The sequence below is a fragment of the Dicentrarchus labrax genome, unplaced genomic scaffold (assembly GCF_905237075.1).
Source record: "Dicentrarchus labrax unplaced genomic scaffold, dlabrax2021, whole genome shotgun sequence".
Lineage (NCBI taxonomy): Eukaryota > Metazoa > Chordata > Actinopteri > Moronidae > Dicentrarchus > Dicentrarchus labrax.
Genome location: NW_026136719.1, coordinates 297,304 through 319,009, shown reverse-complemented (window position 1 = coordinate 319,009; position 21,706 = coordinate 297,304). Strand labels below are relative to the sequence as shown.

At 38.1% G+C, this 21,706-nt stretch overlaps 1 protein-coding gene and 1 long non-coding RNA gene across 2 annotated transcripts; both read left to right on the top strand.

Annotated features, from left to right (window-relative positions):
* The first annotated feature begins 960 nt into the window (after window positions 1–960).
* Window positions 961–1,949, top strand: LOC127351844 (uncharacterized). Its single transcript, XR_007880960.1, has 2 exons — window positions 961–1,112; window positions 1,288–1,949. It is a non-coding gene; the product is annotated as an uncharacterized LOC127351844 (long non-coding RNA).
* A 1,214-nt stretch (window positions 1,950–3,163) lies between these two features.
* On the top strand, window positions 3,164–11,772 carry LOC127351823 (up-regulator of cell proliferation-like). The gene is given in 5 exon segments (XM_051379773.1): window positions 3,164–3,178; window positions 3,446–3,503; window positions 4,491–4,565; window positions 6,783–11,233; window positions 11,235–11,772. Coding segments are annotated over 3 exon segments (4,719 nt in total). The 5' UTR covers window positions 3,164–3,178; window positions 3,446–3,503; window positions 4,491–4,528; the 3' UTR covers window positions 11,466–11,772.
* The last annotated feature ends 9,934 nt before the right edge of the window (window positions 11,773–21,706 follow it).

The following is a 21,706-nucleotide window of genomic DNA, read 5'->3' as shown; positions in this document are numbered from 1 at the left end:
TTAAAAGTTACCCAGACTCAGTTTAGGTCACCTGACTTCGACCGTACACTAAACATTACACTAGATCACTGGTTCCCAACCATGGTGTCCACCAAAGCTTTGCAGGGTGCTGTGAGGCCTTCTTATTTATAAGAGGTGTAAGAAAACTTAAAAAAAAAAAAAAGGATTTAGTTTCTGTAAAGAAACCTAAATGAGGTGTTATATTTAATAAGGTTTAGAGATTTATTTCACATATGAAATTTAAAAACATCTCACAGGATATGGGCAGGGTGGAGACCTGAACACAAGCTGCTAGAGCCTTCACTGTCTGATCAACAGACTCGTCCTGCATTAGAAAAGTCAAAACAGAATCAGGAGTCACACTTTGACCCTCAGAACTGTGAGATTTAATAAAGGCAAAACTATTATCGAAATTTTCACTTTCTCCTGCAGTTTCATTGGAAAAACATGCAACACATTTTAAACGTGTTAAAGTTTATAAGTAAAGTTTAGTTTATGTAAAGTTTAGTAAAGTTATACTGTGATGCTAATATAATGTGAAATATACATAAAATATGAAACATAGTCAGAGGTTGTCAGTCCATTCAGTGATAAAAAAGGGTTCCTTTTTCTATCATTGAATGAACTTTAAAGAACAAGGTTGGGAACCACTGCGTTCATGGGGAGAATTCAGCAATGACACTAGAGGACAATGTGTCATCATTAGAGGAGTTTGAAGTGTAGGACCACTGACCAAGCTGCCGTATTTGATGGCTTGGGAGAGAGATTGATGATGTATTAATATATCATCGTCTATTATGTTGCTCTGCTGTAAGTCATTATATCACATTAAAAGAAAGTAAAGAAGAACTAACAAGAGTCTTTGTTACTGAAGAGCTCCCTCATTTGTTGCTCAATCATAAACAAAGCTTTAATTGTGAGAACTGAGCCAGATGTGTTTGTGTGTGTGCAGCTCTATATACCAAAAATGTCTGTGTCCTCCTAAAGGTACGCCTTCACCAAAAACAACAAGCCAACCATCGTTGCCAAGGGCAACCCTAACCTCTCCTTCGGACGCGCCACACAGATGAGCGCCAATGACATCGCCCGTGTCAACAGGCTTTACCAATGCTGTGAGTGAGAGTTTAACACTGTTATAAGTCATTCTGTTAACACAGCAGATACATCCCACTACTGACTGAGTTACCATGTGACAGCAGCCCATTACAACAAGGAAAATATGGGTTGAAATATTCATTGAGATTGTTATGTATTAATCAGAATATCATTGTTTTTTTTCTCAACCAGGATGACGGAGGGAAAGAGTTGATTCAAGTCTCAGCTTGTCATGATTACTCCAAAGGCCCAGATCTGTTGTACTGCAGGAGTATTATTTCAAAGAAACAGAAACTTGCAACAAGTCAGTAAAGTAGTAGTATTAGTATCTTCAGCTCCAGTTGTGGCTTCATGGCTGAGATATTGATGTATACTATGAACAGAAAACTTCAGGAAATTGTTTCAGCATGTCTAAAAAGCTCAAAGATGCTAGTTGAGGAGGAGGCAGATCTTTGACTGCCAGACTGCAGAGTCACCTGCTGGAGGTTGATGGTATTACATCTCTTTCTGCTGAGGTCAGACATTGGACTTCTTTGTTGGTTTTAAAATACAAACTTTATGATTTTATTTTATGATGTTTTTTTACTGGGTGGGCTCACAGAGAGCCAAGAGACTGTGATTTGATTCGATGATTGTTAAGGATGTTGACAGACACAGAGTATATAAATAATGACGAAACAGCAAAGTCAAAAGGATAAATGTGTTGTTATAAAGCATTTTGAACTTATAACACAATAATGCAAAAATATTTTATTTATTTTATGCGTCAATTGATCATTTATGTGTATTTCTGTTTGTACATTCACTTGCCTTAAATTGCCTCTTGATGAATGAATAAAGCATTTTGAATTAAACTGAATTTTCTCTATTATTCCATAATTGTTTATCCTTTGGAGGGTTGAGGGGAATGGAAAACAAACGGAGCGGACCGGGTGAAAAACTCCGCTCAAAAAATAAACTGCATCTAACTTCTCTTTACCGACTGCAACAATGTTGCCGCATTCTTTTTCTTGTTCCACATTATCCCCATCTGTTACTTTTACAGGAATAGTACACTTGTACGACTTCAGAGTTTCTTTTCTGAAGTACACATTAAACTCCATAGTTTTGAAAGAAAATAGTGTGGGTGTGCGCGCAGGTGCAAAGATTAATTCTGGGTGGGGCATGAGCGACCGGAGCGAAATTGGAGCGAGAGATAAGGCTCCACTCCACCTTTAAAAAAATTGCCGCTCCCTGCCCCGCTCACATGCTCTGGTGAGAGGCCAGGTACACTCTGGAAAGGTCACCAGTTAATCACAGGGCTGACACATCTACTGGCAATTTAGAGTCACCAAATAATCAAATCTAATAATCAAATGTACTTGAAGGTCCAATGTGTAGGATTTAGTGACATCTAGTCTTGTAGTTTCAGACTGCGTTTTGGCCACAAATGTATATACCATTTCTGACAATAGGTCCACCTAAATGTTACAGACTGGACCTTTAAGTACATTAACTAAAGTTATCACTACTCAACAGTTGACGCCAATGCACAATGTTGTCGTTTAACAGTGTGCTAACAATGCTTTTGAAGAGTGTGTGAATATCAAATCAGTCCAGGTGTTAGAGGAGGATTCCTGTCAGCTTTAAGGAAGTGCAGAAGAAATTTATCACAGATGAATAGAGTGTCTACGAGAAAAGAGGGTGGCAATGATCCACATGGCTGTTAACCACCACAACCAACATTTCTGGCAATTACAGAATCTAATTTTAGTTTTGCTTATTACTCTGAAGGGTGTTGGCAATGGCACTGCATTGACATAAACACATTCCTGCATGTAAATATGCTGCAAATACAATCATGTAATCACGTGAGGATGACTGAAAAGCTTTTAAGTGTTTATATCTAGCTGGACTGGTTCACTAATAACATATTAAACTAACACACCTTATAAAACATGTACCAACCCAGATGGAAAAGAATAGGACAAATTATAAAAAGCTGTTAATCCATTGTATCAAATGCTTTCGTTTTCTACATATATATATATATATAAACCACAGCTGAAATAGAGCCACAGAGTCTCTTGCTACCTCATGCCAGGTAAGTTTCAGTGAATCTTTTTATGCTGGAACCATTTTACAGGTCTGAATTTTCATCCAAAAATATTGCAATGAATTACAGATAGTTTGTCAAGTGCTTTACACTGAAATTGCATTTAACTGTATGTAATCAATGACAAACATACTTTATGTGGAATGTTTTGATTGATCTGATTTGATTATCTGTAACTGATCTACAATAATCAAGAATTTAGTGTTTGCTTCTGTGAAAACAACAGTGGACTAAAGAAATTTTTTTTTCCTCTAGGCTTAAAGCTGAGGGAAAAGTCAGGGCATGTCTACAATGAACAGCCAAGGGCTTGCAGGTACACTACCACTTAGAATACTTGTAAACAAACACACATTTTTTGCCTAAGTTGTTTGCCAAGTGCACTGATGTGTTATTTTGCAATCAACAATTTTGCAATGACTTCTGTAACATGTCAATGTAAGTTGCATACTGATAATAAATCATCTATGTTTGCTTACTTAAAGTCCACTAAATCTTAGGCTTCCTTGCCATCAGGTGTATAAAAGCTGAAGGTTGTTCACTTCTTTTTAAAATACAAAATGTAAAAGTTATAGGCCAGATCATAATATCAGCCATGAGAAGCAGGTAATTATTGGTTATTGTATCAGCTGGAAAAAACTCCATATCATGCTATGCTGAAGGATCCAAAAGTTGTTTAAAAAAAGAAAATTGTTATATGATTTGAGAGAATTGGTAGGTTGAAAAGCAATTAGTAAGGACTAGTGTAAAACATGCATAAGAGAGAGGGATGGTGGGGCACAGAAAAAGAGAACAAACTGGTATCCAGGGCAGGAAGGCTTTCAGGGATGTAAGAAAGAGAGGATTTGAGGTCATGCTCCAGAAATTCAGCAAATATTAGAGCTAATGAAAATTAGAGCTTTGTGAGCATTAGCACATCAGTTAGAACAATTTCTGAAACACACTGGCCCCAAACTCCTTCTCCAGTTCAAGCCAGTTATTGAAGTCCTGAGCTTTTTTATTTACAAAAACCTACACTCATACATGTATTTAATGAACCATTCGATTTTGACCCATAACCATGCCAACTTTATACGCTTTAACAATGTTACTGTTTTGTAATTGATCTGAGTTGTCGTCCAAATTGTGATTACTTACCTAAAGTTGGTCAAGTGCTTTACCCTTGATTGCACATACTAACTGTATCCAGTTATTGACTAAAGTCCAATTTTTTATTATTTGCTGCTGATCTTCAATTAATTATTAAGAATACACTGTTTGGTTCTGTGAAACTAAAAAGATTATATCTATTTGTTGTCTTTAGGTTTGAAAGCAGAGAGGAGTTAAGGAAAAAGTCAGACCATGTCTACACTGAACACAGAAGGACAAGGGCATGCAGGTACACTCCTTTATATGTTCAACCATTTCATTACACCTTCATTTGTACATATGTACCTGTTACATATGCAATTTATGAAGGATATAGTTTAGTTTTATTAAGTCTGAAAATGCTAGGCTTTGAGTCACATAGGTAACAAAAAGTGCCACTTGGATAATTGATGACATAAATCCATTTAGGGTTGGGCATTATGTTAAAATGTTCCAACCACCTCCAAATGTTTATGTGCCCTTGTAGTTCACCTGGGAGATTAGCGGTGAGTTCAAGCTCTCACAACTTTAATACACAAAATAAATTCAAGAAAGGATACTAAAAATACATGTTTCCTAATTAAACAACCAAATTAAGACCAGCCGAGTTGACTTGAAAAGCAATCTTAAAACGCACTTCATTCAAACCCAACAGAAAAAGAATAAAACTCACCAAACTGTCTTTATTAGTCTTTACACTTTAGTCTTCACCAACTGGTGTCTTAACCAGCTAACCAAGATAGATGTAAATATATTCTGGCTCTGCGCTCTCTAATACCCTGTCATTCCTTTACCATTTTACGTCTCTACTGTCCGAGGCTGTCCCAGCCGTATCCTCATTGTACCCAAAGCCAGAGTCCTGGTTGTCAAACTAAACCCTTAATTCACCTCAGTTAGATTTGAAAAATATTTCTCACTATTCCGCTGTCCACAGTTGGTGGTGGTAATGCACCAACAAAGCAGCACTAAATGTTGCTAGCCAACATGGATGTAAAACACTACATATTTTTACATTTATAAACATTGACTTTGCAAATGTTTTTGAAAAAAGGAAAAGCATGCAACACAAGTCAGACCTCAAGGATACACACAATGGGCCTTATGCAAGAGCCATATTAACATATTTGTTCTTACGTGGCATTAAGGTGTATGCAGGTTGCTGTCCAGGGCAACATCCTCTGTTGCAATGTCTGACAATGCAACATCACATATTATGCCACATATTGTTTCCTCTATCTGAAGATTTCCCCTGTAGTTACCAATTACCTTGCATTTAAAATCAAATAATCGATAGATTTCAGCAACAGTAGGACCCTCAGGTGATACGCCACTAATAACACTCATTATATTTTCCCACTCCTTGCCTCTAGCAGGTCCTTTAATTCCACACCTGACGTTGTTAAAAATGATACTTTCCTCTGTTGATATGCAGGACTTCAATCTCCAAACTTGTAAAGTTCTCTACTTACTCCATTTACCATTATCACGAATTAACTTCCTCACACATGGGGAAGGCTGTGTATAGTATTGTATATGGTATTGTTATCTCATGAATGCTCCATTACACACAGGTGACATTCATCAGTTTTATACATGTGATTTACAGATTAAAAGGAGCTTCATGGCATATTGGAGGTGTGCTAGTTCTCACAAACTATAGTAGTAGTAATTGCCTGCAGCTTTTTGTCGACTCAGTGCTTTGTGGCTGTTTCTTCACTCATCATTATTCCCTGCAATATTAAAAAATGATCCACTGAAAAACTTTGTGTGCACAAAGTTACTGGGAACAATAACAGATGGCTCTAGACTTATAATAAAATGTATTATTCACTTCTGCAAAACAAAAGCAGTGGAAGAAATCACTTTCGATTAACAGTGATAGCAGATGCAGTCCTGATATGGCTCTAGGAGAGCATATTAATTGGTGAAAAGTGAGAAGTCACATTCACAGTAACTTTATTTAACAGTTAACAACCTTCAGTAGAAGATGTGTTTGTGTGATAGCTGTGTAATGTTTTTGATGAATTAAATAGCCTTATAAGACACTAATAGTCTGCAAAATAATAATAATAGTGATTGCAATTTTCAGATTACTACTGAACTTAACTACTGAAATAGTATTTGTATAAAAGTCAAAATTGCCCGGTTTTACATGTATAACTCCCTCCTAAACTAAATATCACACTGGAACCCAAATAATTAGTATTATGTTACAAATGGTTGATTAAATGTGTCAGTGTAAATACACAGTACTTTTCACTACTTTGTTAACAACCTCTTATTCAGAAGCAGGAATGTAAAAACAATTATTAGTGGTTTCAAAGGGAGTTACAAAAGTCACTGCATTAATTGAGATTGAGAAATTGTTTTAGTATGTAACTCAAAAATCCTGCACACAAACATACACATGCTACCTATTGTTGGTTTCTAAAAGCAATCTTTTCCTTTCCTTTTCCTGCTTTGACAGTCCTTTTCAACTTTCTCACCAAAGTTGGACTGAAGAAATTTTATCCCAACAAGCTTACTCTTCGGTCTCTCTTGGAAATAAAAAAAAACAGCTTATCTGATGAAAGTGTTCAATCAGTAGAGGAAATACCATGGTGTTTTCTCAGAAAACTCTTCAAAATCAATGCTGAATGCAGAAGCTGTACACAGTTATCAAATAATGATGATGAAGAGGAAAATGATTCTTTTGACCTTGACCTTTACACTGCAAATGACTCTGCAGAGCATAATGAGGTTAACCCTATCGACCTCATAGTAGCACTCTTCCTCTGTGCTGACAGCCTCTTGCAACAGGAAATGGCCCTCAAGATGTCAATGTGCCAGTTTTCTGTCCCACTGCTGTTGCCCCATGGAAATAACAGTCAATGTACGCTGATGCTGTGGGCTCTGAGAGACATTGTCAAAGAGTGGCGTCCACATGATCTGTCTGAATCAAAAGGGTTTAAAGAAGACAACATTGTCCAAGCAGATATACCATTCTATTCCTTTGTGAGGCTGAAAAACTGCAGTTTATCCAAGTCCCAGGTTTTGAATCATATTCTCAGCCTTGGGCAGCAGAATCACAACATGTTCATACACAGAGATATGAAAGGAGGGGCAAATGAAAAGGAAATTGCCAATGGTTTGGTTGAGGTTTGCTGGCACCTTCCTTGTGGCAGAGAAAATCTTGACATATTTCCAGAGCCAGTTGCCTTTGCTAATTTGCGAGGAGATATTTGTGAGTCACTCACACAATTCAGTTTTCTTTTTCAAGTGTCGACTGCTACCTTTGTATTCCTGGATAAAGTTGAAGAAAATGAACACAAGATTCTGACTTCTCTTCAAGATGTTAAATCTAAACTGTTCTTTGTTATCAACAAAAAGGTAGAGAATTCTGAGGACACAATGTCTGTCAAGAAAACACTGAAAGAAATAGATTTATCAAACAGCCGTGTGAAAATCAAAGAACCAAGAATAAATGTTGTAAGGTTTTCTGAGAAACTTTGCACAGCCATCAAGAAATCACTGACAGATGTAACAACCACAACAAACATTGAAAATATGCTTGACAAAGTTGTTGAACTTGGTCTGTTTGTGGATGAATGCACAGGTGATGACCAAAAGAAAGTAGCTGAGGAGATTATGAAAGGAATTGGGGTGCAAAGTGTACCAGACTACAAGAAACAACAACTTCCTTTGCAAGGAGATAAATGGAAAAGGTTATCACAGTTAGAAATGGAAGAATGTAGGTTAAAGAATGCTGGTAGTGTTGGATTGGAAGAATATAAATCTAAGCTACAGGAAGAAAAACAACAGATTATGAAGGATCTTGGTGAAAACAAACTATCCACAGCTATGAAGAGTTTTATTGAACAGTTATCCAAAAATGACAATGTCCAAAGAGATTTTTTCCTTAAATGGATGAAAATTAAGCTGAATGCACATTTGCGGTTTCAACAATCTTCACTGCGTCAGAAATTGATAGAGCACAGCAAGAAAGGGGAAAAAGACGTGAATGAGATTGCAAAGTTGGATCAGGCTTTGCTGGATAGCTCATTAGGAATAGAGCATTACATGAGAGAGTTGGGATTGGTCTATGAGTTTTCCTTTCAGTCACGTGAAGATGCTGATAAAATATCTCATCTCCCTGCTTTGGCTGCTGAAATGCTGTTGGATGGATATCCTTTAGAGCTCTTGGATGGAGATGCTTCAAACATCCCAGAGAGATGGGTGACAGATGTACTAATGGAGCTTCACAAGAAGGTTGGAGAGAAGAGCAGACTGTTGGTACTGACTGTGTTGGGTGTTCAAAGTAGTGGGAAGTCAACACTCCTCAACACCATGTTTGGTGTGCAGTTTCCTGTCAGCAGTGGCAGATGCACAAGAGGAGCTTATATGCTCTTCCTCAAAGTAGGTGAGGATATGCAATGTAAGCTTAACTGTGAATTTATAGTTCTCATTGACACAGAGGGTCTTAAGTCTCCTCATTTGGCTCTACTAGATAACAGTTATGAGCATGACAACCAGTTGGCAACCTTTGTCATTGGTTTAAGTGATGTAACCATTATCAATGTCACAATGGAGAACTCAACAGAAATGAAAGATGTCCTGCAAATTGCAGCTCATGCTTTCTTGAGAATGAAGAAAATCGGTAAAAAAACTGTTTGTCATTTTGTTCACCAGAATGTTTCTGAAGTTTCAGCTCATGCAAAGACCATTGCTGAAAGAAAACATCTCTTGGACCAACTCAATGAAATGACACAAATTGCAGCTGAAATGGAAAAGCAGACTTCCATACAGGCATTCACAGATGTGCTGGACTATGACATAGAAAAAAACAACTGGAACATCCCAGGACTCTGGCATGGGACCCCACCAATGGCACCAGTGAACACAGGTTACAGTGAAGCTGTTGCAGATTTCAAGAAAAATCTTTTGGAGATGGTGACAAGTGACAGAAGTGATAATGTTTCACAGATCCCAGAGTTTCTGCAATCTTTGAGAAGTCTCTGGAAAGCAGTTAAATATGAGAACTTCATCTTTAGTTTCAGAAACACTGCTGTGGCTCAGGCGTACGACAACCTTTGCAAAGAGTTCAGTCAGTGGGAATGGGAGTTCAAAAAAGAGATTCTTGCTTGGCAGGGAGAAGCAGAATTGGAACTGTTAAATTCTGTTAACACCTCAGAGCTTCACCATTTGAATGAACTGATTGAATTAAAAGAACAGGTGTCCCACAAAATAGTAGACCAACAAATAATAATGAACTCGAAACTAAATCAATACTACAAAAAGAGGGACCGACATGTGAATCTGATAGAGAAGTACAGAGCTGAATTTTTCAACAGTATCAACAGTCTTGCAAAAGAAATCCAACGTTCAGTAAACAATAAATTGGATTGTGCACTTGACCTACGAAAAAGTACTAAAGAGGCTGAGGACATTCAAAGAAAAAACAGAGAAATCATTGAAGAACAAGTTATGAAACTTGTTAGTGACTTCAAAAAAGGTGGACTTTCTGACAAACAGTTGGAACATGAGTTTGAAAAGATGTGGACAGAAGTCACTGTAAATGTGTCTGGCCTGAAAGAAATAGATATATCTGGCAGCGTCCTCAATCAATTGAAAAAGAATTTCCTCAATCATAATGTCAATGAGGATTTACATAACATTGGGGACCTAAATGACATTGGGAAGTGTCCATTTGAGGCAAAACCTGAACATATAGATACGACAATAAACACTGATGACATTACAGATGGGAACTTGAAAAAAGATATAATGAAAGACTTTCAGAATTTTGCAGAAAATGTAATTCAGTCATGCAAATGTTTTGTAACAGATACTGCAAATAAAGACACAGATTACAATGATTATTTTACAAAGGAGCTTCTGGAAAAAGTAGACGAATCCCTTAAATGCTGCAAGTGTTGCACACCCCAGTTTGAGATTGACCTGAAGCTTCACATTTGTGGCATTGCCTCAAAAGAGTTCCTTGAAATGCACAGAAAATTCTGGTCGGATAGGGATCCGAAAATTCAGCTAGAGAAGTACAAACCTCAGTACTGGTTAGATTTTCTTGATTTATACAAACAGAGAGACGATTGCCAACGCAAAGCAACTGATTTTGTCAAGTTTTGTATCAAACCTGCTGTTGAAGAGTACATCAGTAGATCTCTTGGAATAGACATTGTGGATAAAATTCTGACAAGTTGCCATTCAGCAGAGTACAGTTCCCGCTCCTTTTTCCAGTACAACATTCAGAAAGAGTTGCTGCAAAAGGAAGACTTTGACACATTTTTCAGGTACATTTCTAAGTACGAAATATATATTAGGGATTGGATATTTCAGCACATCCTGCAAAAAATGTCAGAGGACAAAACTTTGTGCAAACTGAAAAATACGAATCTGGAGGTCATCGTTCACAAAATAACAGAAGCAATAGAACGGGCCACAAAAGGAAAAGATGGTGTTCTGCTGCCAGATAACAAGGAAAGCATCACAGAACTCATCAACAACATGAGCAGATATTTGATCAAAGACATCTCAATTTCAGTGGAGGCTGAAAAAACCACCCTGTTTCAAATCCAAAGCACTCTCCATCCATTTACACAGAGCCTCAATAAATCATTGAGTGAACTGAATAAACAGTTACAGGAGGAATTCTCCAACTCTGAAAACATCACTGAGACTCTGAACAAACTTCCTATCAAACCACAAGATGAACTTTTCAAGAGGGTGTTTGGCTGTGGACGTCGGTGTCCATTTTGTAAAGTTCCTTGTGAGGCTGAAGGCAAAGACCACAAGAAACATCATGCAGCCATTCATCGCCCACAAGGTCTTGGTATGGTTATGTACATAGAAACTCAGAAGCTAAATGAAACACTGTGTACAACTCAGGTGCAAACTGAACGTAAATTCAGTAACACAGACACTAAAGGGGGAGTGGCATCCTTATAAGGAGTACACCACATACTATCCAGACTGGCACATTCCTCCTGACCCCACCATAGAGGCATCTGACTACTGGAAGTATGTCCTGGTACAATACAATGACAGATTTGCTCAAGAATACAAAGCCAATCCAGCTGATGTTCCAAAGGCCTGGAGGAGAATCACAAAGGAACAAGCACTGAAAGGGTTAAAAGATGCCTATAACATAAAATGAACAATATACAGTCCTGACAAATATCTTTCCACAAGTATCTAAACATGCAAGAATCTTAGATGTAGAATCTGAAGAAGACCAAAAGAATATGGTGACAGAATACTTTAAGCCATTCACCAGAACAACTTAGCTGTGAACAGTACAAGCAGTCACTGTAGGAACGTTAATTTGACATAAACAGGGACTTTTTATGTATTTTTCTGTGGCAGCAAACACAACACACAGCTGTTCAGTAACTATTATACTGCAACCTGAACTTATATACACACGTCATGGCTGACTAAACTCATGTCATTATCCCTCACACTGCGGGAAAACTTCACTTCTTTTAACAAATCAGCACAAGTTTAATAATTTCATATAGGTCCTCATGCATGATGATGGCTGTGCTTGTACTGATAATGATAAAGAAAATGATGATGTGTAGATTATTTTAAGGAGTTTTCTTTTCTTTTCAAGAAGTAATATTTCTATTTGCATTTTGTGTGCACAATTATACATTTAAAGTAGATATTTTATTTAGTATTTGTCATTTTTGTTTGTTGATTGCAACTACTTGCTTTAATTGTTCTTAGTTCATATTGTTATACGGCTACGTGCATTATAATTAAGATGCACAATAATGGTGATGACAGTGATAATGAGGATTTACTACAACGACCATGTGGGAACAATGTTTTGTAATGGATATGTCAGCACAGTTCATTCATTGCTTCACAGTTTCTAATTGTTAATTGTAAAACAAATGTTGTGTATTTGATAGCAGTGAGTGAATAACAACTAGTGATAAATCACTTTTGATGCTGACAGTTTTTTTTACACAGATGATTATAAGTTGAACATAAAAACAAAGAAATTGAAAAGAATGAAACAGTTGTTCAGACTTTACCAATTTTCCTGATTTCATTATTTTTTTTATTAATATTTTTATCATGTAGAGTAGTGTGCACAAAAGTTATGATGATGTAGGCCTATTAAGTAGAAAGACCATGTGATGAGATCATGTTTTGTTATGTTTCACTATTTACATTTTTATAGTTTTATTTCTCAACATTTCTTGCAAAATGTAACCTAAAACTTTATTAGTAATGATGTCTGCTTGAAGAGTAAATAGATCAGCATTAGCTGAAATGTATACGTGCACAAATACTGAAGAATCCTTTCACATGTTTATGATTAAGTCATTATTTGATTCTTTTAGATAGACAATGATGTGTTGAACAAGTTACAAAGAAGTTAAATAGAGTTTTGTTACCTCTGACTTAAAATGTATCCTTATTGTGTTTTGTATTTAGTTTTTTGAGGATTTTTAAGGTTTTTCTTAGCCCTGTCCACAATAACTAAAGATGATGATTCTGTCAAAGTACAAAGGCCATGTGAAATAAATATGCTATCTATATTGTTCATGTTTTATTTAAAATAGGTACATGCAAAACATGTTTTTTCTCCAATATGATTAAGTGAATAAGGAATGAATATGTTGATGTAACTGTTGCTGATGTGTAAATGTGATCTAAACAAGCCAGAAGCAGGGGATACTGTGGCATCCTTATTTCTATTCATCATGATGAACTTTTGAGTATTTTTTTCAGACAGCTGATGAGTTAAACAAGCTGCTGTACCAGGAAGTCAAAAAGCCGGAAAATATGTCCTATATTTTAACATTTTCAATAATCTTTTGTTGACTACAAATGTCTTCCTTTTTTCATGTTTCATGTGTATAATGCATAATGATAAATATGATACACATACAAAATTTATGTGAAATACGTTTTGAAATAAAATAAAATAAAAATAAAAATCTTCAAGTCCTTTGTCATATTCAAATTTCAGTCAGGACCACTTTGTCAAAATATCTTATATCCCAAGCAGACTTTTACATTTGGCGGTATGGCTCTGTTCTGGGACCTCCTTGTCCTTCCGCGTGCCTACGTGGAAAACCTTAAGGCAGGGAGAGCACACCTCCTGCCCTTCCATGTGCATACATGGAAAAGTTTAAGACAAGGAGAACGGCAGCAGAGACCCCCCCAGGGTACAGAACAGAACAAGCATCAATGGCAATCAGAAAATGACATTGATTAATTAGAAACAACATAAAAAGGAGGAGCTGGGGTGGAGGTGGGTGCAAAAGGCTTGTAGAGGAAGCAGCAGAGATAGGCAGGCAGGCTAAAGCAGCTTAAATAAGGTGCCATGCATGATGTTTGCCAATTGGATGCTTGAGGAAATCAGGTGAGCTGTCAGCTGACTGTGTATGGTATCCAATGGGAAGCTTAGAGGAATCAGCTGATGTATGTTTATGACTAGCTGTGCTCGTATGATATAGCTGTAACTGAAAGCTAACCCTGACTTTGTGCCCTGCCTGAACTAACGCTATGCTCAATTTGATTAGCTTACAAATATTGAGCATTACGTTTTTTAAACAATTGTATTCCTTTAGTTTTTTGTTTTTGCACTACTGTCAACTATCTGTAGTTCCTTTATCACCATTGGGAATTGCATTATGGGATAACATTGTCTATCAAGACCAGCTATCCATTATTACAAAACACAGTTTACATTGTATACAATTATAATTGATTCACAGAGTGACAAATGTAGGAATCTCTCTAAGGAATCGGCACTAGGGGTGCCAACAAGTTTAGTAAGCTGGTGAGGAAGGCCAGCTCGGTGGTGGGGATGGAGCTGGGCAGTGTGGAGGCTGTGACTGAAAAGAGGATGAGAGGGAAGCTGAAAGCCATCATGAATAACCCCTCTCATCCTCTCTACACTGAGCTGAGGCAGCTCAGGAGCACTTTCAGCTACAGACTGACCCAGCCCCGAGCCTCAAAGCAGTTTGGAGGCTCGTTTGTACCATCAGCCATCAGACTCCACAACGCCACAGCACCCAGTACCTCCAACCCCCGCAGATAAAGACTGTTTAAAACTCCTACATACAACGCACAAACCTTTTGCACTATTTATATTTAATTTCCACTTTAGTAGTTTAGTAGTTTTAGTCAAGTTTAATTTTCTGCTTATATGTTGCACTCCATGACCTAATTGAACAATGCATAGTGTTTATACTTCTAATATTAATAATATTAGTAATATTTTTAGTGTGATATTCTTTGTTCTCTGTTTTTGCACTACTTTGCCCTGTTGCTGCTGTGTCAACCTGAATTTCTCCTAAGGGGGATAAATAAAAGAATATCTTATCTTATCTGAGTTTTCTGCATCCAGAAAAATACAATGGAGGCGAATGGAATTTCATTTGTGGTGCTCACAGCATTGAAGATTACTTTAAAAAAATGTGTCATGTCATCCTTGAAACTTACTCAGGTTAATCCACAGTAGAACTGTCTACTAACCAATTATACAACAGTTTATAGTTTTTTCTGTGGATTATCCATAGTAACACAGACACTTTCTGAAGAGAAATGTTGATGTGATTTTTCACCACAAAATATTTTCTCAGAATTTGTCTCTGTTATGTGCAATCTTCTGCTGAGAGCACAGGAAGTAGAAACTCCCTGCCATACACATGGGAGATGATTTGAGCTGTAGGGTGCTGCCACAGAATGAAAAGAAATCGATTAATTCAATAACGTTAACTGCTGTTCTCCAGCGTTTAAGTGAATGACACTTTCTTGTTCTTTTTAACCTACAAATTGTTGATAAAAGCTAAACTGCCAGCATGCACTGGGTCAACAATTAAGACCTGCCAAGTGCCAAATACAGGTACATTTTGGGTTTGGTGGAAAAATAATAAGCCATCCCCACACCTCTCTCTCTCCTGCAGGCTAGTGTAAACCGCACCCACCTCTACAGTGAATTATCTGGAATCACAGCATAGGACCAGGTTTACATCAGTGTGCTTTTTGTGTACAATGTAGTTAGTGTTGTGCAGAGCTAACTTTTATTTGGTGCTTTCTAAACAATATGAAGAGAAAGACGGAGAGAAAAGGCATGGAGGCCAGCGTCGTCTGTGTGTTGTCTAAATGGCACAGGACGCCCAAGATCCTTTCTAAAAAAGGTATTTCTTTTTAATTAAATAATTCAGGCATTGGCAGAGGAGCCAAAAAAATTATAATTTGGAGCATCCAGCACAAGCAGGTTTTAGGCTAGAGGAAAGTCTAAAAGTTTAATTTATCTGTAATTTTAATTTTAGAGTTAGTATAGTTTAATGTATGTCTAATGTACGTTTGTATGCTGCTATTAAATGCCTGAATTTCCCTCTGGATAAATAAAGTATCTATCTATCTATCTATCTATCTATCTATCTATGAACCCCAAAAGTGCCATAGTTTTTGAGATCCCCCTACAGGAGTTAAAACAAAGCACAAAAATGTTTTTTTATATTCTCTATGTTCTTATACAAAAATATTTTACTGCAAAAGTAGTTCAACTGACAGATATTGTGGCACAGCGCATGAAGAACACTGACACTTCAACTCATAAATTCATAATGCAAGCTCTGATTGATGCCAAATTTAGTATGACAGTGGACAAGTTGTTCCTCTACATGTTTGAAAAATTGTCAATAATGTGAATATCTTGATGCATTAAGGAAATACAGGATTCCAAACACAGAAGCAAAATAAGCAGAGATATCAAATATGAGGGTCTATGATAGTACTATGATTACTTTAAGTCCCATATATATATATATATACAAACAAAAAACAGTAAGATTTATAGACAGCAGACAAGAGTGCAATGAATGCTGAAAAAACTATTTAGTTGCAAGTTTCTTTATGTACATGAGGTAGGTGGATATGCCAGTATATACAGTAGGCACAACATGGGTAGATGTATTTGAATGATTGTTTATATGTTTTAAAAAAGATATTTCAAAAACTGAATTTCAACAATGAAAAAGATTTAAGGTAAAGTAGATATTAGAGTCACAGGGTACAGGGATTAGTGATAGCCTGAGGATAGAAACTGTTCCTGTGTGTTTGTTTTGGTGTACAGTGCTCTGTAGCACCTACCAGAGGGGAGGGGAGGAGTTCTTTTGAAATCCTGGATGGGCTGGGAATTGTTATGCATGGAATATAATACGAAAGATCCATAAAATATGTTACATAGTCAGGGGTCGTCAATGATAGAAAAGAGTTCCCCTGAAGAAAAAGGTTGGAAATCACTGCATTCATGGGCAATGACATGAGAGGAGTGTCTCCAATACATGAGATTGAAGTGTTCGACCACTGACCAAGCTCCTGTATCTGATGAGTTGGTTTTAGTGTATTTATATATCATCGTCTATTATGTTGCTCTGCTGTCAGAGTCATTATATCACATTAAAAGAAAGTAAAATAGAAACTAACAACTGCCTCATTTGCAGTTGCACTGTTGCTCAGTCAACAACAAAGCTTTAAATGTGAGTACTGAGCCAGTGTGTGCTTGTGTTTGTGTGTGTGTAGCTCAACATACCAAAAATGTTTGTGTCTTCCTCAAGGTACTTCTTCTGATAGATAACTGATAATGCCAATTCACAAACAATGTTGTCCTTTCACAGTTTGATGACAACGCTTTTAAAGCATGTGAAAAACACATCAGTCTAGCTGTCAGAGAAGAATTTCAGTCTGCTTTACTGATCCATATGGGTGTTCTGCACACCTGCAACATTTGTGTTGATGAAAAAAATCTGATGGTGGTTTTGCTTTTCACTCTGAAGGGTGTTAGTAATGACATTGTAGTGGAAGAAACACATGTCTGCATGTACAGATCAAGTAAAACAAAAGCAAATGAACAAAACATCTTTACTGCTTTTTCAACATATACCATCTCAAGAATAAATAAATAAAATACAAACCAATTAATAAACACATTCACCAAATAAGTGGTCTAAACATGTTGCAAAAATTGGGCAAATCAGACTCAATCAATCAACAGTGAACAGTAAAACACTAAATAAAAACACAAACTGAGGAAACGCAATCTCATCGAGTCGAAAAAGAAAACTAAGGATATACAAAATAAAACTGACCCAGATGTACAAATACCTAAACACGATAATGAAGTAGATTAAGATGTATGAATAAATACAGAAAGTAAACCCCACTGCTCCTCAAGGGTCCTGGCTATTGGGGAGAGTGCTGGAGGCCAAACCAGACGTGAAAGGCCTGGTCCGCTCTGTGAAAGTCCAGACCAAGACATCGGTCCTTGAGAGGCCCATCACTAAGCTGTGCCGAGTCCTTGAGGCTGATGAGTGACCAGTGTTCCCGACCATTATAAAGGAATGTAATGTATACATATCTTTATCACAGTTCATACACTTTATAGAAGAGCATTAAGTGCTTACCGAATTTGAATTACTATTTTGGCTCCTTTTTGTAAATATTTCTATAATTGATTCTATCAAGAACAATTAAGGGGCCGGTGTGTAGGAGCCGCATTTAAGTTTATTTGAATTCCATTATTTACATTGTCTTTTGTCAGTGTGCGCCCTCTACAGGTGGTGATGGTGCCACCCTTAAAGGCAGTCGCCCATCATGCATGGGGGAGGAAAGCAGACCAGCAAACACCGTCATTGACCGCAGCGTGTGAAGCTGCCTGGGCACTGTCGGCCTGTTGCTGTTTGGAGCTACAATCGAGTTTAGCTGTAGCCTGGTCCTGCCAGTTATAGAATATTTTAAGACCTCTGCAAACAATGCGTTTTATTTTCTGTGTTTGTTTAAGTTACAATAAATTACCGGCATCATTCTTCAATCAACTCTCACTGGATTTATTCGATCACAAACTGCGAGTCTGACACTGCACCGCTGCTTTCTCCATGTGGTAAAACGAAGGAAACTGGAAATAAGGGATTATAAGAAAAATCCAAAATGAAGTTCTGCCACTACAACAGTCAATGACAAGCTGTGGATTCATTGGGAGGAAACTCTTCGAACGGCGCGCTTTGGAGACAATAGGAAATGTCGGCCTAAGGCTTGTGTCTCATATCACTCGCAGAATGAACATTATAAACTTGATGGCTGGAGAGGAATTTATTGATGAGGTAAAAGGAAATATGGTTAAGTTCGATGAATATCTTACCGACTTTAAGGACCTGCATGCGTCTTATGCTGAAACATTGAATGAGGAAGCCCGTCATGAGGACGATGAAAAATGGTATCAGCCAAGATGCGCACAGATTACGGCTTTCATTGTAAAAGCCACAAAGTGGATTAGAGCTATAGAGGATCCCAGTTCCCCCATTTTAGCCGAGGCCACTTCGTCTATTGCGCAAGTGGATGATCCTCTGCCAGATTTCGCTGATAACGCCGCTGCGGACCTTGACTTTACTGATGCGCAATCAGGTGCGTCCAAAGATCCAAGTGAAACATCATCATCATTGCGCATTAACGCTGAGGCCGAACGAGTGGCGTTATTGGCCAAGGCGTCTAAATTACAGGAGAAACACGTGATTGAAGAACAGGAGGAAGTGTTAAGGAAAAGGAGAGAAACACTGGAACTGAATGCTGAAATTGAAGCCACTACTGCTAAAATCAACTATCTGAGAGAGGCTGAATTTAATTTGTATGGCTCTGATAAAATTGAGTTTGTGCCACTTCCAGTGCCAGCGCTGGGTGCAGAAGCAGCTGAAGCCACAGCTGATGCATCAGCTGCCACCCATCCTCAACTGGATAAAAGGCTGGAGTCTTCACTTCATCTCCAGGACAGGATTTCCCCTGGTCCTGTAGTCCGACCCAAGACCGGTGTTCATGTTCAATTTTCCCTGTTTGACTCAGCTTTAGATAGACATCACGCCAGGTCCGTTCTCCATCCCAGACCCACTAGTGATGTGTCCCAACCACAACACACATCAGCTAATAGTTTTTCCTCCGTCCTTCTCCAGTCACAGTCAAGTTCAGCTCAAGCCACTCGGTCCCCTGTGCCACAGTGGCAAAATCCCTCGGTGCCCATGTCATCATTGCATGAAAGTTACATGGACAAAATTATGGAAAATCAAAGTGAATTGACCAGGATGATGTTGAAACAACAACTGTTGTCTACTTTACCCCAAGGTAATATTCCAATCTTTGATGGCCATGTTTTGGAGTACAAATCATTCATTCGCTCCTTTGAGAACATGATCGAACGTAAAACTGATAACAATAGAGACAGACTACAATTTCTCATTCAGTACACCAAAGGCCAGGCACAAAGGCTAGTCAAGAGCTGTGAGTACATGACACCGGATAGAGGATATGAGAAATGAATATAAAATCTCTTGTGCTTATCTGGAAAAAGCCACAAATGAAATCTGAGGATTCTAAAGTCCTGCAGGATTATGCCATGTTTCTCAGAAGCTGTCGCAACGCCATGGAGGACCTGGAGTACATGGAAGAGCTGAACACAGTAGCCAGCATGAGAAGCATTGCCCTCAAACTGCCATACAAGCTCAGGGAAAAATGGTGCAACAAAGCATATGAGCTGCAAGAACATAACCGCAGGGTAAGAATATTGGATCTTGTCTCTTTTATTGAAAGGCAAGTCACATTAGTAAAGATTCCAATAACCGTCTCATCTGCAACATATGCAAGAAGGCTCATCCAAGCACCCTTCACATTGAACCCAAAGACAGTATAAATAAAGACAGCACAGTTAAAGAGCCAAAAAGGCCCTCTGATGTTATAGGCAGTGCATCAGCAGAGTTATGTGGTCATATAGGGGCCGGAGACCAAGAGAGTGTGCTTCCCATTGTTCCGGTCAGAGTTAAGGCAGCAAAGGGCAGCCATGTCCATCAAGTGTATTCTCTCTTAGATCCTGGGTCCTCTGCCACCTTCTGCTCGGAGGAGCTCATGTCACATCTCAACCTCAAAGGCAAAAGGACTCGCATCCTGCTGCGAACCTTAAATCAGGAAACGTCTGTCCCAGCTTATGTGGTGTCAGGACTCGAAGTTTCAGCACTGGACAGCGACAACTTCCTTCCTCTTCCCGACACCTTCACTCAAATGGAAATGCCAGTCACCACAAGCAGCATCCCAGAGCAGACTGACTTGACGCATTGGGCGTATCTTAGTCAGGTTACAATCCCCACCATCAATTCTAAGGTGGAGCTTCTAATTGGCACAGATGCTCCAAACTTACTAGAGCCATGGGAGGTTATTAACAGTCAAAATGGGGGTCCCTATGCTGTTAAAACACTTTTGGGGTGGGTTGTAAATGGGCCACAGTGGGTCAGCAATAGCCGGGCTGTTTTAGCATCCATTCCAAAAGAAGGAAATTGCGAAGGATCAGTTCAAGACCAGAAGTAATCATATAGACTCCTTTAGGAAGAGGGTTCAACATATGTGGAACCGAGATTTACAAAACTTTGCAGACAGTGTCATTGAGATTTGCACACAGTTAGTTTTTGATAAAGAAAAGACAAATGGAGATTATCATGAATCCTTCACAAGGGATCTTCTAGAAAAAGTAGATGAATGCCTTAAACAGAGCTACAATCTCTACAAAACAAATACACAGTTTGAGATTGATCTGAAACTTCACATTTGTGGCATTGCCTCAAGGGAATTCCTAAAAATGCACCAAAAATTCTTGTCAGACAATGATCCTCAAATTCAACTGGAGAAGTACAAGTCTCAGTACTTGTCAGATTTGATCGATTTATACAAACAGACAGATGATTGCCAACGCAAAGCAACTGATTTCGTCACATTCTGTATCAAACCTGCTGTTGAAGAGTACATCAGTAGATCTCTGGGAATAGACATTGTGGATGAAATTTTGACCAGTTGCCATTCAGCAGAGTACAGTTCCCGCTCCTTTTTCCAGTACAACATTCAGAAAGAGTTGCTGCAAAAGCAAAACTTTGAAAGTTTTGTCAAGTACATTTGTAAGTATGAAATATATGTAAAGGATTGGATATTTCAGCACATCCTGCAAAAAATGTCAGAGGACAAAACTTTGTGCAAACTGAAGAATAAGAATCTGCAGGTCATCGTTCACAAAATAACAGAAGCAATAGAACGGGCCTCAAAAGGAGAGGATGGTGTTCTGCTGTCAGATAACAAGGAAAGTATCACAGAGCTCATCAACAACATGCGCAAATATTTGATCAAAGACATCTCGATTTCAGTGGAGGCTGAAAAAACCACCCTGTTTCAAATCCAAAGCACTCTCCATCCGTTTATCAACAGCCTCAAGATCTCAATAGAAGACTTAAAAAAACAACTTCATGAGGAATTCTCAAACTCCGAAGAAATCACTGAGACACTGAATATACTTCCTATCAAACCACAGGATGTGCTTTTCAAGAGGGTCTTTGGCTGTGG